At 35.1% G+C, this 19,030-nt stretch overlaps 1 protein-coding gene across 4 annotated transcripts in view; it reads left to right on the top strand.

Annotated features, from left to right (window-relative positions):
- The window catches only part of RCOR3 (REST corepressor 3), a 52,019-nt gene extending 43,554 nt beyond the window's left edge, over positions 1-8,465 (top strand). For 3 of the 4 annotated variants that reach the window (XM_042924568.1, XM_042924567.1, XM_042924571.1), the window contains 2 exons: positions 6,077-6,318; positions 6,784-8,465. In XM_042924568.1, coding sequence (XP_042780502.1) covers positions 6,077-6,318; positions 6,784-7,128 — 587 coding nt within the window. In that variant the 3' untranslated portion in view covers positions 7,129-8,465. The remainder of the gene's footprint in view (positions 1-6,076; positions 6,319-6,783) is intronic. The other variant, XM_042924570.1, reaches the window with a different exon arrangement.
- Positions 8,466-19,030: the final 10,565 nt, after the last annotated feature.

The following is a 19,030-nucleotide window of genomic DNA, read 5'->3' as shown; positions in this document are numbered from 1 at the left end:
AATAGTTATGAATATAATCAAACATTTCCCCTCTGCTGAGATATATTCAGTATTGTATTCTTATGCCCATTTGAAAAGTAATCCTTAAATAAATCATACTGATGTAGCAATTTGTACAGAAATATGCATGTCTTAGGATTTTGAAGGTACTCTCTTAATATGTTAATGTCATCGTTTTATTTATTTTAACTCTGTATGTGGAATTTTTGTTTCTCTTTGGGTTTGTTAAGGGTTTTTTTGTTTTTGTTTTTTTTTCATTTTGGGTGGTTTTTGTTTCATAAAATAAAATAATATAGAGCTATTTGTGTCCAAAATAGTTATTTTAGGGAAAATTAAAAAGTGCCTTTTTTGCTAATGAGCCCACACGTTTATAAAATTCTTAGAAGTATGTCTTATAAACAGTGTAATCACATAGTAATGTCACCTGAACCTGAGTCTCAGTGTAGGTAAGGTACATAACTGCAGTTTTTTTTTTTTAACTTTAGAGTTTGCTATTCAGAAGTACCTGTCTTAGCGGGCAGTTGTTTGGGTTTTTTTTTCTCTTTAATCTTTATTTGTGATAAACCTTTAGATGATATTATTCTCAGTTTCACAAAGTAAATCATTTATATTTTGATATTAATAGTTTATAAGCACTTTATTTTTAAGACATTCTGTGTGTATATTCTGATTGGTTACTCATTTGTTAAATGCTTTTTTAAATCTTGCTCATAGTTGACTATTAGAGTGACTTGGAAAGAGAAATTTGTAAATTCTAGTGTCATTTAGTGAGATTTATAATTCTGTTAAATAAACTTATTTGTTGTAACTCTTTTAAAACCACATAAATATATTAAGATCATTTCCTAGGGCTTAAACATATATTTCCCACTTTTTTCTTTTTACCATATACTCATATTGTTGTTAACTAAATACTACCATTTAAATAATAAATATTTAAATAAATAATAAACTATTTTTCCTTCTTTCTCCCTTATTTGGAAGGGGGGAAGTCATGCTCAGACCAAACAAGAATATCTGGTTTATACTTGTGTAATCTATCACTTTACTAAATGTTAATTTTAGTTCTAGCTATGTTAAAACTTGAGTAACATTCTTCAAGAGTCCACAGGTAGGATATTATAAACACCAACTAATTTAAACCTCTAAAAGTACTTGCTTAGAATGGTATTTCTACATTTTCTGTAATCTGTTCCAGCCTTATGTGTCTGTGTTTTCTTACTATAACAAATTAGTTAACATTGAAATTAATTATAGTCTTCACAGTTTGTGTTAATGGAAATATCTCTGTTTATGGCTTGTGTCGTCTACATATAAATATTTTTTCTAATCTATAGTGCTTTTAGAATTATCCTAAAATCAGTCTTGATACTCATATGATAAACATTTCTTAACAAGAATTAAGAAAGGAATTAGATTCTCGGTGTATTTTTTTTCATGTAAAATGGAACAATTATTAGCTGTTTTCAAAAAATAATACGTTTAAATGATAGTACAAACCATTGACTCTTTAAAGTGTGTAGAGGCAGAGCATGGTATTCAATATTTATTTTAGACCTTCTCTTAACTGTGTTAATCATTAGTGCTAAAAAATAATACATCCCCCACCTAAAATATTAGCGCTATTTTAAGGTAAACGACAAGAAATTTTTCCAGTTTTATCAAGATGTCAACTTCAATTTTTAGTGTTTTTTTTCCATATTGCCTGCCTTCTCTTCTAAAACAGGAAACGACAAAACTGTTCTAGTCAGTTATGCTTTTACACTTAAATGTTACCTTCTCTTCCTGTAGTTTGTATGTTTCATTTGTTTTTAGGAGAAATTAAGTAGCAAGTCTAGAAATTGTCTTTCTAATTTTATCTCATACGTTTTTAAAAAGCTAGAATGGTTCCTAAAGGAGGGGAAAACAGATTTGGCACTTGATTAAAACATAGGGATTGTAACCCAGTACATGAATGATCAAAAGGAAATGGAAATAGGTGATTCATATTTTTCCATCTAAAAAACACCTGTTTGCTTTAGAGAGTTTCTTCTATCATAAGGTATCATAAGAATGGAGACCCAAAAGTATCAGCCCTCTGATGCATGCACTTCAAATAATTGATTCAAAATCTCCAGCATTTTTGTGATAGAATTTAACTTATAACAGGGAAGATTGGAACACAAGACTCAGAAGAGAAAGGGTAGACATTAGAAAGAGAATATATGATTTTGACTTTTAGCCCTCACCTACATGACACCATTCACTGTCCTACTGCTATTTGATATCTTTTTTTTTTTTTTCACCTTAATATGAATTCTTGAAGGGATTTGCAGGAGGTACAAAGAAGTGCATGTTCCCAAATGGTTTGAGTTTAAAATTAATCTTTTTTTGATAGGAAAGAGCTGTATCCCTGAAGTTTCTGGATGTCACTATGTTCTTATTTCAAAATGGATTTCCTGGTTATACTAAGTATATGCTCACTTTAAGAAATTTTGTTACAAGAAGCAGGAAACAATATTCTGCCTCCCCCAAATTTTACTACCCAGAAGCAGCTTGCCACTGTAATGTTTTGATTTATTTTTTGTAGTCCAAAATCAGATTTTAAAAAATAACTTTTTAAACGTACCAAATACGGTCTCGGGATATCCCTTCTGTCTCAGGAAGAAAAAAAAAGTCTGTAATTTCATGTCGAAAGCTGGGAAACACCATGCTACAAATGCTTCTGAAGTTACAATCTTACTAGCCAAATTAAAAAATATATACGAATATGGTTTTTGGGGGGTGGAATGAAGAATACTGTTTGGAAAATGTGGGCTTTTATAAAATGTAATATCAGTCATATTTTTATATTAATTCCCAAACAGAACTTTAAAAGTGTATGTTAAAGATTCTAAAGTATCATTTGCCAGCATAGGAAGCCAAGTTGTTCACTGTAACTTTCAAATGAACTTTCGAAATTTGACTTAAAATGCTTTTCTTTGTCTTCCTGGGAAATTTACAATTTACATCTTCCAGGATTTTCTAAAATTTCATTCTACTAACCTTTAAAAACTGACTTTTTGCCCTAAAGGTGAGAAGTTTAATTTAAAACCATGGTTCAGATGGACCTAATAAGCCTTTTTCATCTATAGAAAGAGAGAGATTTAATCATTGTGTTTAATTCCCTTGCTGATAAATCAATCAGATGGCCTTGCCTATTATAAATTATGAGAAAAGAATGGACCACCCTTCTTCAAGGTACAAATCGGCACAACAGTAGCTCTGATGTCCTGTGTTGTTAAAGTTAGTTCCTCTGCTTTGACTGCTCCTGCTAGGTTTTCCTCCAGAAGGCTAGCTGGGGATTCTTCTGAAGGAGCTGCCCCATTAAGTCTTCAGCTGGTGTTTCACTAGAGTTTACCTAGTTAATCAGCTACGGTATAAACTTAAGAATTCCACCTTCTAACCAAAATAGGCTGTTGAGCCAGCATCATGGGGAGTGTAAAGGTGATGAAGTTAGCTATATGTGACTCTTGTTTGGGGAAGAAAAAATCAATTCTATTTCCTGAACACTTTCTGTGTACTTAGCATTATATTTCATTGGACAGTACTTCCTAACCTTTCTCACATCATGGCATACAAAAAAAAATACAAAATTTGTCACAACACACTGGGGAAAACAGATGAGACTACTGTTGTCCAGAAAAGACTGCCAAAGAGCTCTGGCTGTTCCAGAACCTGCCCAGCTGTCCTGCAGGCTGAGGGGATTAATATCCCTGAAGGCCCACTTGTTCTCCGGACATGAGTGGGATCCTCAACCAGACTCCAGAGGTCTGATCTGAGCCTTAAAATTTTGCAAAGTAGTTTATATAAGACTGGCATCCATGAGTTAATAATAAACATACCTGGGTGACTCAGAACCTAGGTGACTTGGAAAAGGTCCTTGATATCCAGAGTATCTGGGAAAACTAAGGCTCCTATAGGAAGTAGTTTTGCTTTGAGGGGTCTGTAACTCTGGAAGTGCAACAATGTTGGTGACATGGTAAAGTCCATTGAGCAAGAGAAAATGGGAAATCAAAAAAGGGGACAGCTATAAAATGGAATCAGACATGGGGACAACTTACTGGTAGATTTTGGAATATATTTTGCTAAAGAAATAGGTGTTCTGAGCGTTATAATATCTTCATACTTGGACTCAGTTAATTTTAATGTGACTTCTTGCTAGAATACAGAAGAACTAATCTTAGATTTATTTGAAGTTTTCATTTCTAATCTCATGTATTCAGTAGATTTGGTCATTTCTAAAATGTAAACTAAATATCCCTTGAAAATTAGTACATCAATAGAACACTGTCTCTGATTTCTAAAGAGTAGTTATTTTCAAGTGCAGCAATCTCAAATAATTTGTTATTTTCAAAGTATAAGTAATAGAGAAGTACTTGAATATATAGAAGTAATTTCTAATATTAAATAACCTTGGATTTCTATTGCCAAATATGCCCTCAATGGAACCTAGTCACCATTAGAATTTATACTCAACTACAGAGTTTAAAGTGGACATTAGCTCATGGATTTAAAGAGAATTTATATTGCTAAATGCTGTAAAGAACATCAAGTGTCATAATTTATTATCATGCATGTCTTCGCCTTTGAGAACAGAGGAAATGAGCATAGTTTATAAACCCAGAACTCTATATTAAAAATCACTATAGCTTAATAATCTCAAACTTCTTGCCCAGAATGGCCTTTAAGATAAAGGAACACCCCATGGAGTCAAGCCTAGCTAGTTGAATGTAAGCAGGAGATACTCATTCCCAAGTTCTCCATATAAAAGAAGGGCAGAAATTAAAAGCAAGAATTTTGTCATATCATGATGCTGCTTTAAGAAGATAATTGGGGAGATGATACCAATAGGTACCACTAAACGTGTCTAGCGTTTTTCCTGGGGTGTTAACATATCCTCATATTATTCTCTCATCTGTGATTGTGTACATGTTGAATTTATTTAAAGCCCCATGATTCTGGTTGCTTAGGTTAAATTACGCACTTTAATATCATAAGTATCATTTTTTCCTCCTTTCTCATGTCTAATTAATGAGTTACTGTTTCTGTATTTTAAACAGTAGTTATCAAATTGTAAAATCAAAATTTGTGACAGCTTTTATCTTTTGAGCTAAGTGCATCTCTTTCTAGAATGAGTCAGTGAACCTCCTTTTACAGTTCCCTTAAGAGCAATTTATTACCCATCTGATTACAGAAAGTCATTTCAAATTCTGTAGTATAATTGACTATCTCAAATTCACAAATCAAATGTAATCTTTTGTTATAATAAAACTTCCATAGTGAAAAGTTAAGTTCTCAAATAACTGAATGTGCAGTCCTTCTTAAATTTACAGCAGTGACGATAAGCCCAACAAGCCCTCTCTGCAGTACCGCTGGGACTCCTCCACATGCACAGCCTTTGCAACTGTTAGGGGAGTTGAAATCCAGCTACCTCCAAAGAATAGCTTCCCTTGTTTTTGTCCGTCACACTGTGATGATTCTTTTTTGTGTGTGTTTAAATTCTTATTTCTCTACGTTGGTACCCTGGTGAGATTAGGCAAGTAATCATAGTGAAGCCGATATTAAAACCAAATTATAACGCTTTTCTTAATGGGGGAACTCTAAGACTACTCACTCAGTCCATTGAGGGGATAAAAGAGATGGCTTATTCCCATCCAGTTTTGTTTACAAACGGTGTTGCTCAAATTTAGGTGACTGGCTACTAGGGAAATAAATGAATGTGGAATTGAGGATGGAACAAAGAATTCAATGCTTTACAATAAATGGACTGTATTTGAGAGTTCAAGAAAGGATTGGAGAAAATAACTGAGTATGTAAAAAATGGTAAGTTCCTGATTGTTCAGTTGAAGGCAAGTGGCTGGCTCGATGAAATGACGTAATTGATAGTTTTCATCTGTGACCCTGATATCTTAGTCTCTATCTCAGAATTGAGAAATGAGCAGAGTTTATGAGAAAGGATTTTCATTGCTGGTATCTTTTGTGTGTGCATGATGTGTAGTACACACAGCTCTCCTTATTGATCCTTCACAGGTGTATTATTTACTTTGCCTTCCAGGTGTCCGCAAATATGGTAAAGATTTTCAAGCTATTGCAGATGTAATTGGCAACAAGACTGTTGGCCAAGTGAAGAACTTCTTTGTAAACTACAGGCGTCGGTTTAACTTAGAGGAGGTATTGCAGGAGTGGGAAGCAGAACAAGGAACCCAGGCTTCTAATGGTGATGCTTCTGCTTTAGGGGAGGAGACAAAAAGTGCTTCTAATGTGCCATCAGGGAAGAGCACTGATGAAGAAGAGGAGGTGTGTTTGTGTATGGAATTTGAGCTCATATGAGTTGAGGAATCATTTTGTGTGGTGTTCTGTAAGGTTAATTTGTCAGAGGACTAGCTAAATGAGCATGAAAGGTTGACAATACACTTACTCAGTGGTGCCTCTCTCGTGACTCTTAAGTCCTAATGACATGCTAAGTTCTGATCCCAGAAGAATGGAGAGTGTATTGTTCTTTCATAGTCTTATTTTTATTTCCAGTGTTAAGCTGTTTACTAATAAAGATGCCTGTTTGGTAGCTTCGTTGCTTTTTCGGTTTTTGGTTTTTGTTTTGTTTTGTTTAAAATAAAAGAAGCTTGTGCTTCCAAAAAACACTGGTGTTACGTTTTTGTTTTGTTTTGATTTGTTTTGTTTTTCCTGTGACAGCCCGAACTATGTTGTACTAAGTTCATTAGGAACTATCATCTCATACATGTATTTTTGTTTCCTCACCTCTAGGCACAGACCCCACAGGCTCCTCGGACTCTGGGTCCATCACCTCCTGCCCCATCATCCACTCCAACACCAACAGCCCCCATTGCCACTCTGAACCAGCCTCCACCACTTCTTCGTCCAACACTGCCTGCTGCCCCTGCTCTTCACCGGCAGCCTCCTCCACTCCAGCAGCAGGCTCGGTTCATCCAGCCCCGGCCAACTTTAAATCAGCCTCCACCACCTCTCATTCGCCCTGCTAATTCTATGCCACCCCGTCTAAACCCAAGACCAGTGTTGTCCACGGTTGGTGGTCAACAGCCACCGTCACTTATCGGAATTCAGACAGATTCACAGTCCTCACTGCACTAAAGTTAAATTGGACAGAGCTACAGTAACTTTTCACCCTACCGTTATACCAGTGCTCATCAGACTGATGCAAAAGAGGACAGGATAATCCTTCCTAGATACTGAGGCTGCGAACTAGTTCTGTGGCAGTGGGCTAGCATAAGTGGATGTCTAAGAAATTTTTTAGTTCATGCAACTGAACTAAATGTTATACGATAAAAAGCCTACGTACGGTTAGCCTCCTTTGTAGAGTATACGTTCAGTGACATGATCTCATTAAAAGAAAAAAAAGATTAAGTATTCTATATACCAAGGTTTTCTTGTTTTATTTTTACTGTATTTATTTTATTGAGATTCTTTATATTTCTGCCTCTTCATAGTCAAGGCTCTTAGTACAGGAATATTGACTTAGGAATTGTGAAAACTCCTTAAGTTTCTTAAGGATGTTTGACTTTTTTCTTTCTTCCTTAATTTAATTTTTAACAACATTTTCCTATGTTAGGAGTGCAAGAATAAATAGCCTGCATTTCAGATTTTGACATATGTTCATTTAATGCATATTTAAGAAATTATAGTGCATATCCCTTTTTTCAAAAAATCTTGCTTTTTTTTCCAAAGGAATTTTAATATATTCCTTTAAAAGAAAGCAATTTAATCAATTGCAAAGCAATTATATGAAACCACAAAGAATGTACTGAACCTACTAACCCTTTAACATACACTTCAGGGTCCTAGTACAAAGTCCTTGCTTAAAGGTCATTGACCCATCATCTATCAGTAATAAGAGGATCGGAATAATAATTTTATGTACAAATGAGGACTTAATTTGTTGAAGTACAGTGTCTTTAAGTTCCTTGAAGATGGAGTTAATTTTGACTTTTTTTTTTTTTTTTTTTTTTTTAATGTTTCTAAATGCTATCTGCTTTCAACTAGTTGCCTATATTCGGGGACATTAGAAGAGAATTATATTTTGTCAGTAACGTGGAGATAGTGGTTATGGAAGCATTTATTTACAGTACCCTTTTTGTGTTTAGGTTCCGACTTAAAATTGCCCTCATACTTATTAATATGGTCTGCATTTAATATAAAGGATGTTTTCTTGATAAATCTCTATTGTACTATTTGGATACATTTGTGTATTCCTTGCAGCCGACCTGTGCTTGTGGGTTTGGTTTAGGGTTAAATCATCAACATTATTTCATAAAATAAATTTAAGAATTTGTTCTGTGTCATCTAAAGATGTATCAGTATATTGTCACAATTGTGCTGTTAACTTAAAATGCTGAGGCCCCTTTTTATAAAGAAGCAAAAACATTTCAAGTCTTAATTGAACTCATAAATCATTAAGTACCTACAAAGAATATTTTGCAAGTAATAGTATTTCAACAATGTGTTACTAATATTTTTGATACAGTGATTTCATATTGGAATCATGACTTGTGCAAAGGGACAGATCACTTAGATTACTATCCTAGTGAAACATAAGGCTAAATGTTTGCACATTTACATTCTCATATTTAGAACTACTTTACAACATCTAAGGCCCTAATTTGTTTTGAGAAGTCATATATTCTCAATATTGGAAAAATAATCCTTACATTGGCTCTAAAGCCTTAAAAGAGCTGTAGATTTAAATTCATTGTTTAGTTACAATTTTGAAGTTTTAGACCACTCTTCTTCAGAAGGACCTTAAGTTCTGGCACAAACTTTTTCCAGGGTGTGTCTTTTCTTTCTCATTGGATCATTTTAAATAGTTCCTGCCCCTGGATTATAACTAGATAAAAATCTGATTTAAAACCCTTAATATTCAAGAATTTATACTTATTTTTACTTTAAAAGCCACGAGGGGAGGGGGGGAAGTTATATATCTTAAAAGAAAATATCTAAAGCATTTTTCTAAAGATTGTCTTGCATACGTGCATATTATACAGCTCTTATTGTCTTGTCTCTCGTCAGTAGACCTTCAGTATACAGTGTGTGGGACATGTCAGTCACGTTGGTCAGCACCAGCATCTGTCCGGCTGTTAAGTATATTATGATTCATTTAAAAATCTGTTCTATCCCACCCGTGGGCCAAGATGCTGTATCTGAGGGATGTGCTGTGATTTTATTTACGTACACTAGAGCACACAGTAGAAGAATCTGAGCTTCATTAGTAATATGACACATGTATATAGTGAGATGTCTTATTGTGTGCTTTGCATATTTTGTAAATATTTTGCACGCCATTAATTTTCTTTTTTGTTTAAGCAGTGTTTGGCCTGGAAGAGTGATATGCTTGCTGCTTAATCAAAGGATTAAAGAGTTAAAGGTGTCTATGTCTTCTATTTTTATATAATTTCATGCTGTATGAGGAATTTAGGACCTCTTCACTGTGAAATTCTATTGATTTTTATAAAAAAGCAAAATCTAGAAATATTTTAATGACCATTTCATAATGTCAAGGTTATCATTTTTGAAAAATCTACACCCAAGTATTTTTTTTCATTACATAACTAAAAATAAATCACACTATTGATATGCCTGGTAATATTAATGAAAAAATATTTTTTATATATTCTTTAATTCCAGTGTAATATGGATGGAGGTAAAGGTAAGTTTTGATCATAACTTTTCCTTAATAATTTTACAATTAAGTGAGTAAAAATATAGAATAAAGATGAAAGAATATAAAATTCTGTATTAATATAGGCCAACATTCTTTTTTGGAATAAATGTAGGGAATAAGCAAAAAGTGACAGTCATGATTAAAAAAAAAATAATATTGCAAGTTTTTTGTTAAAGTACCAAGTTTAGTTAGTAAGTATGTTATAGTATTTTAATGTTTCTTCCTGCTATCCAAGGAATATTACTCAGACATGTTAATAATGGCTGCTCACTTAACACTAGAGTATCAAGGTCTCCTCAAAGCTACTAATAATCCGACTTAGAACTCAGAGCAAGATCTATGTTTCTCTTTGTGTTTCTCCAAAATGATGAATACATCTGGACTAGGAAACATAAGAAAAAGAAATTAACGTCTGTTAGTTTTTTAACTTAGGCATTCATTATAGATATCCATAAGAAGATAACCGAATAAGTAAATGCAGAAAGAATCCAATAATCAAGTCTGAGAAACCACGTGATATAAAATGTAAAGCGACCTCATTTTCTCGCAGCATTACTGGGAGTACATAACTGCCTTCTCCTAGGACAAAATAGGTCACATATAATCCCTCCTAACTTCAATCCGTATCATAACTTTACCTCAGTGAAGGAATGTTCTGCAGCAATAATTTTTAGTAGCAATGGAGTTGGGAAGTAAATTACTGAATTGCTCCTGGATGTGTGTTTTTATCAAAAGGCCATGTGGCTTTATTTGCCCTTCCTTTACTTGCAAAAGTCTGGCACACCTAAGGGAGAATGATGAAGACCAGGAATTAGTGTTGGGTTGAGATGTTTTCCAGATTTAAAGTAGACCATTGTTTACTGATAAGGGAATGGGTGTTTACAATGTGGTTAATTGAAACTTGAGAATCCTAAAGTTGGAATTTGGGTGAGCAGAGTCTCTAAGGAAAAGATGCTGGGAATGCGAACTGGAGAGATCTAGGAGCAGTCTTCACAATATAAATGGCATAAAGGCTAACCTCCCAGGTTGCTTTATATAATGTCTTTTTTCTCTGTTATATGGTCTAATCTTATTTAAATATATAGGGTGCAGTTACCAAAACTAAGGAGGTCCTGAATTAACACCACAACAAAAGTTACTTCTTGAAGTATCTACCTAGCTTACTGCCCAGAACAGCTTTCATGATTGGCAGGATTTGGCTTCAAGAGGCCTCTACTCCCGAGACCATTTTTGTTCACATGCTGTAGCTTTTCCAAGAGTTTTAAAACAATTGATCGTTGAAGGGCTTGTTGCTTGACTTACATTTAAAAAAAAAAAAAAAGTCCTCCCTCTACTGTGATGACTCTTTTCCAACTCTATTGAACAAGTTAACTTCACCTCTACAATCCTCAGTTTATTTTTCTTCCCTTCCAAAATCTTACTGAACTGACAGGAAATAACAAAAATCAAAATAACACTTAGCAGTGCTAGAAAGCCAGGGGAGGTACGACCAGCAGATGGAGACAGATTATGACAAAACCTCATAGAATTAAGGAACTTCCCAACTCCATGAAGGCAAAAGTACAGGAAAACATTCTCAGAAGTATCCCATAATAACCTCAGATTAGAGGCACAGATATGGAGCAGCCCCCAAAGATTTCCTTCCTGGTATTCATGCCCTTGTGTGTGGGTTGGATGTAGTGACTTGCTTCTGACCAATAAGAAATGGCAAAGATGATGATGTCACTTCTATGGTTAGGCTAAAAGATTGTGATTTATGTCTTGTTAACAGATGATTGCATTCTCTGGTTGCATTGCCTCCTATGAGAGACTCTGAAGCAGAGAATTCAGCCAAGCTGTGCCCTAATTTCTTACAACAGAAACTGAATTCGTATTGTTTGGAGCTGCTAGGTTTGGGGGCAATACTTGTTATGCAGCAATAGAAAACTAATGAAATAGATGACTATCTCCCATCTTAACAAAAGAAAATTGGAATGACTAGATTAATGTCAAAGATTTCAAAGCAAAGAATATTATCAAGGATGGTCATTTAACAATGATAAAGGTGCCCATTCATCAGAGGATCCCTCTTAGAGCTGCAAGAAGAAATAAGCAAATCCTCATTAAAGTCCATGATTTCAATAACCATCTCTCATAAACTGACAACATGAAAACCAAAAATGAGTAAGAATATAGAAGACTTGAACAACACTATCAACATCTTTACCTTTAATTGAAATTCATAGGTCATTCTACCCAGCAACAGAATAAACATGAAATATTTCCAAGATAGACCATGCTTTGTGCCATGAACAAGTGTTAATAAGTGGACAAGGATTCAGATCATCCAGAGAATGTCCTCTAAGTACAATGGAATTATAAATAAGCAACAGAGGGGGCCTGAGTGGTTCAGTCCATTAAGCCTCTGACTCGGTTTCAGTTCAGGTCATGATCTCATGGTTTAAGAGTTCAAGCCCCTCATCAGGCTCTGTGCTGACAGTGTGGAGCCTGCTTGGGATTCTCCCTCTCCCTCTCTCTCTGCCCTTACCTCACTGACACTCTGTCTCTCTTTCTCAAAATAAATAAACTTTTAAAAACATTCTTTAAAAAAGCAACAAATCTCTGAGATTCCCAAATGTCTGGAAATTAAACACATTTCTAAATATGCTATGGGTCAGAAAATAAACTACAAGAGAAATTAGAAAATATCTTGAACTGAAAATAAGTAAAAACATAGTATCTAAAAATCTTTTGGATGCAACAAAGCTGTGCCTAGGAGAAAATTTATAGCTTTAAGTATTTATTTTACATAGGAAGAAAGAATAAGTCATCTAAGCTTTCTTCTACCTTGAAAGCTAGGGGGGAAAAGCAGTAAACTCAACTGAAATAGAAAAGAGTAAATAGATGGTTGAAATAAATGAAATAATAATAGAGAAAAATCTCTGAAACCAGTAGTTCTCAAAAAGATCAACAAAATACATTAGATCAAGAATAAAAAGTGCACAAATTACCAAAATCTAAACTGGAAGAGGGGTCATCATTGTATAACCTACAGAAACTAAAAGAACTAGTAAAGGAATATTATGACCACTTTATGCCAACAAATTTGGAAAGGTTAATGAAATGGACACATTCTTACCAGAACTGTCTCAGAAGATAGAGAAAATCTGAATTAAGTAAAGAAACTGAATTTGTAACTTAAGAATCTTCACACATAGAGAAGTCTTGTCCCAGATGGTTTTACTGATGAATTCTATAAAATCCTTAAAGACATAATGTCAAACCCACACAAACTCAGAAAATACAGGGCTCATTCTATAAGAGCATTATTATTCTGATTCAAAGCCAAATGAAGATAAGAAAACTTCAGACTAATATCTCTAGTGAACAGAGATGCAAAAATCCTTAGGAAAATATTAAATAAAATCACCAGTATCCAAAAAAAAATTGCATGACATAACCCATTCCTGTGTATCCCAGGAATGCAAATCTCGTTTAACAGTCAGAAATCAATTAATGTAATGGGGTTTTCAACCTCAGTACTATTGACATTTGGGGCTAGATAATTCTTTGTTATGCACTGTAGGATGTATAGCAGAATCCTCAGCCTCTATCCAGCAGGTGTCGGTAGCACCAGTCCCCTCCACAGTTTGACAATCATAAATGTCTCCAGCCATTACCCAATGTCCCCCAGAGAGCAAAATCACCCTCTGCTGAGAATCACTGTAGTATATCATGTTAATAAAGGGAAAAAAAAAAACCATTGGATCATGTCAGTAGACACAAAAAGACATTTGACAAAACCCTACACCCATTCATGATAAGAACTTTCAGAAAACTAGTAATACAAGAGAACTTCTTCAACCTGATAAAGAGCACCCATCCACAAGAAGCCTATAAGTAACATCACACTTAACTGAAGGCTTTTCCTTGGATTGAAACCAAGGGAAGGATGTCTGTTCTCCCCACTTCTACTCAACATTTTACTGGAGGTTCTAGCAATGCAAAAAGGTGAGAAAAATAAAGACATACGGATTGGAAGAACAAAAATTTATTTTAAAAAATTGTCTATTTGTGGACGATGGCATGTAAAAAATAAACCTCCAAAAACCTACTAGAATAATAAATGAGTTTAAGAAGGTCATGGGATACAAGTTCGATATAAAATCAATTACATATATATTAGCAATGGATTATCTAAAAATAGAATTAAGAAAGCAATTTTGTTGACAATAGTATCAAAAAGTAAAATAGGAATAAATTTAATAAAGATGTGAATGCCTATTCATTGAAATCTATAAAATATTGCTGAGGCAAATTAAAGAAGACCTAAATAAATTGAGGGATACACCATGTTTATGGATTGGAAGTCTTAATATTGTTAAGATGGTAATTCTCCTCAAATTCATAGATTCAACCCAATCTCTACTGAAATCTTAGCAGGTTTGTTTTGTACAAATTGTCAGATTATTTCCAAAATTTACATGGTGATGTAAAGGCTCTAGACCAGGGGTCAGCAAACTTTTTCTATAAATGGCCAGACAGTAACTATTTTAGGCTTTGCAGTCCACACCTGTTGCATGCAACTACTCATCTCTACCCATGTAGTTCAAAACCAGCTATAGGAAATATATAAATCAGGGGTGCCTGGGTGGCTCAGTTGGTTAAGCATCTGACTTTGGCTCAGGTCATGATCTTGTGGTCTGTGGGTTCGAGCCCCGTGTCAGGCTCTGTGCTGACAGCTCAGAGCCTGGAGCTTGCTTCGGATTCTGTGTGCCCGCCTCTCTCTGACCCTTCCCAGCTCAAGCTCTGTCTCTCTCTTAAAAATAAAAAAAAATAATAAATAAATAAAAAATTTTTAAAGAAAATATATAAATCAACAGACATGGCTATTTATCAACAAAACTTTATTTATACAAACAAATGTAAACCTGAAACTTAGATTAACCAAAACAATTTTGAAAAAGAGGAACAAAACTGGGGACTTACACTAACTGATTACTTGTTATAAAGCTGCAGTAATAGAGACACTGTGATATTGGTGTAAAGATGGACATATAGATCAATGGAACAGAATAGAGTCCAGAAGTACACTCACGCATATATGGTTAATTGATTTTCAGTGAAGGTGCCAGAGTAATTCAATGGCAGAAAGGATAGGATGTCTGTATGCCAAAAAGAACCCTGCCCCCAAAACAAAAAACCTTGATTCTTACTTCACACTGTGCAAGTTAAAAAATTAACTTGAAATGGATCATAGGCCTAGATGTAAGAACTGAAACTATAAACTCCTGGAATAAAATACATTATCAAAAGAATGATCCATAAAAGAAAAAAATTAATGATAAATTGGATTTCTTCAAAATTTACATCTTTTCAAAAAGATACAACTAAGAGAATAAAAAGGCAGGGAGAAAATATTTATAAAACATGTATCTGATAAAAGATTTGTATCCAGAATGTATAATGAACTCTTAAGAACCCAAAAATAAGAACTCTTACAACAATAAGAAGACAAGAACAACAAAAATCAATTCAAATGGGCGGAAAATTTGGATGGACATTTCGATAGAGAAGTTATGCAAATAACAAATGAGTCCATGGAAAGATGTCACACCATTAGTCATAAAGGAAATGCAAAGTAAAGCCACAATAAGGTACCCAGAATACCCACTAGAATGGCTAATATTAAAAAGATTGACAATATGTACTAACCATTGCCAGATTTGCAGAGAAGCTGAAAATTTCTCATATGGCTGGTAGAAATGCAGTATGATGCGGTGATACAACCCCTTTGGAAAGCTGGCAATTTCTAACAGATTAAAGGTACACATACAGGGGCATATGGGTGGCTCAGTCGGTTAAGCGTCCGACTTCGGCTCAGGTCATGATCTCACTGTTCGTGGGTTCAAGCCCTGCGTTGGGCTCTGTGCTGACAGCTCAGAGCCTGGAGCCTGCTTCAGATTCTGTGTCCCCCTCTCTCACTGTTCCTCCCCCACTCATGCTCTGTCTCTCACTCTCTCAAAAATAAACATTAAAAAAAATTAAAAGAGAAATAAATAAAGGTACACATACAATACAACCCAGTAATTTTACTCCTCAGTATCTACCTAAAGAGAAGTGAAAACGTATGTGCATACAAAAACTTGTGCTTAAATGTTCATGGCAGCGCTATTCATATCCCAATACCGAACATAATCCAAATGCCCATCAGATGGTGAAGAGATAAAGAAAATGTGGCGTATCCATACAATGGCATACTAAACAGCAACGAAAAGGGAGAAACTATTGGTATATGCAACAAACTAGATGAATCTCAAAACCATTATGCCACTTGACACAAAATACTGTGTAGTTATTTAAATAAATTTTCCAGAAACCGCAAAATTATAGAAACAGAAAGCAGATCCCCTCTTGCCTGAGTCCAGGGCTGGGAGTAGGGATGGAACGCAAAAGGACACATAGGGTGATGGGTTGGTTCTAAAATTTTATGGTTGCATAACTGTATGCATTTACTAAAATTCATTGATTGGGTGGATTTTGTGGTATTGAAAGTATGACAGTAAATTTGTTTAAAAAGGGGGGGAAATGTAACCAAAGTGTGTGCAGTGGATGCAGCAGCCCCAGAATGGTGTACCATAATGAGAGGCCCTTATTGTGACTGCTGAGGATCATATGGAACTTCTCAGGATAGAGAGGCAAGGTCATGGACTACAGAGGTGTTGTAAGAGTCAAAGGCATTTGAAATTTGTCAGTTTTCCCCATGTTAAACCCTTTCTGAGCATATGCCTTTCTTTCTTAATGCTTCTGTCCTGTTTGTAAAACAGAGGATGTGGATAACCAGGGTTACAAGAGCATTGTTTAAAATCTCTCCATATAGAGTAGGCCCCATTCTCCAAAAAAAAAAAAAAAAGAGAGAAATATCAAATAATGAATGGTCTTCCTTGTTACCAACCTACTACAAGGTCTAACAAAACCAGATTGTGCCAATCAAACCCACAATCTTACTTCATGGTTCCTAAGGCTAAATAATAACCTTAATATATATATATATATATATATATATATATATATATATATATATGTGTGTGTGTGTGTGTGTGTGTATATATATATACACATATATATATATATACACATATATATATACACACATATATATATACATATATATATGTATATGTATATATATGTGTATATATATATACACATACATATATATATATTTAATACTTTACAGTGACTATGCAGAGTTAACATGTTAAAATGTTTTGCCAAGCACTGATGGGAATTGCATGTGTGAATCTTATTAAAGGAACTGTCAAAATGGACAGAATCCACATTTGGCCAAGCATACAGTGAAGACAGCAGGCTTAATTTTAAAACAATAAAAATCTAATTGTTGCAACAAAAGAGCTGACAATCACACAATCAAACCACGGACAGAGAAGGGGAGGGAGGAATGTGTATATTGAGAGAGTGATCCTCTGGAACAAATACAGACTATATGGAGATCTATATCCCACCAAAACCTGCATACTAATTTATAGCAGCTTTATTCATAACTGCCAATTAATTCCACTTCATAATGGGAAACAACCAAGATGATCTTCATTAGGTGAATGGATAAGTAAATTCTGGTACTACCAGATAATGGATATACCTCTGGAAAAACAGTATCTGGAAAACAAATCTTTTGTTTTGTTTTGTTTTTTTAAATTATATCCATCCTGGGAGAAGCTCCCTGTTCCCAGCACTTCCTGCCTCTCTTGTGGTGTTTGCTGGGCTCACTGACAGGCAGAACTGAGGTAAAGGTTATTTGATGAAAGCAAAGGGACCACATATCACTGGGTCAAGAATTTAAATTCAGAAAACCCACAGATATTCATTCATTTATTGCCTCGATGCAGGACCTACTTAGCGAGCAAGTGAGCATTCTATGTGCTCAGCACCCTGAGGTTTTGCTTTTTGCCTGGGAGTGGTTTGCTGCTATATCACACTTTCCGCGTGTGGTTCCATTATGGGCAAAGAATTTCCATTGTAACTTACAATGGAAGTTAAAGATGCAATCTAGGTCTCAAGAAGAATTTTTTTCCTTTTTTCTCATCTCACTGATCTCTAGGTGTTGGAAGGTATGACCTTTTACTCTGCTCTAACTAATGCTTGTATTGATCAGTCTTGTCACACAAGGGCAGCTTGAGGAAGGTAATACATCCATCTATTGTTCCAGTAGGTGGCGTCCTCCCCTCTCCATCAACACAATCTTTCCATTGACAACCAGGGCTACAATCACCTACCCTATTAATTTATCCAGCAAATTAAACAGCTGAAAGCCATGTCTTTCTGAAGTTTGGGGGTAAATTTAGAGTGTTTATATGAGACAGATAAAAAGTTTAGCTCTTTTATTCGGTGTAAAAAGTTGGTATATACCAATCTTGCCCTTATTTTTATTAGATGGATTTAGTTTGAAGACTGGATTCTGTTTGTAACATTGCAAATATTTTCAGAACATAAAATTGCTAACATTCATCTCCTTCTTAAAGTTGTTCTGTTTGAATTTACACGCAGTGTAGTGGTTACGAGCCCTAGAACGAGACTTCCAACGTTAAAATCCCACCTTTCCCAAACTAAGAATTTTGCAATTGAGCAAATTATTCAAGACATGGGTTTTCTTATCTATAAAATAGGGCTGATGATTAAATGGGTTGATATCAACAAAGCACTGAGCACAGTACCTGGTGTATAATAAGATAATAAATGTTAGCTATAACCTGCAAGTATTTAATATTGGTTTTCTATGTACATTTACATTCTGTCCTTCCCCTCCATCTTCAAGATCCTTGATGAAAGGGATCATATCTCTTCCATCAGACTGGTCTATTCCCAGGGTCTTCTGTCTTCTCTATTCTCCCAGACACCCTGCCCAGGATTCTGTGATCAACATGGGGAGCTGGGAACATGACCTTTAGTTCTGACTAATAGTAACACCTATTGAAAATTCCTCTCTCTGGGGCGCCTGGGTGGCTCAGTCGGTTAAGTGTCTGACTTCAGCTCAGGTCACGATCTCGCGGTTTGTGAGTTCGAGCCCCGCGTCGGGCTCTGGGCTGATGGCTCAGAGCCTGGAGCCTGCTTCCGATTCTGTGTCTCCCTCTCTCTCTGCCCCTCCACCGTTCATGCTCTGTCTCTCTCTGTCCCAAAAATAAATAAAAACGTTAAAAAAAAATTTAAAAAAAAGAAAATTCCTCTCTCTAAACTTCCTAGCCCTGAAGTCATGCAGCCCCCATTCCCCACAACTAAAGATTCTCTATCTGTCCCAGCATCTGATTTCATTGTATTTAA

The sequence above is a fragment of the Panthera leo genome, chromosome F3, assembly GCF_018350215.1.
Source record: "Panthera leo isolate Ple1 chromosome F3, P.leo_Ple1_pat1.1, whole genome shotgun sequence".
Taxonomy (NCBI): Eukaryota; Metazoa; Chordata; class Mammalia; order Carnivora; family Felidae; genus Panthera; species Panthera leo.
This window is presented reverse-complemented; position numbering and strand designations above follow the sequence as displayed.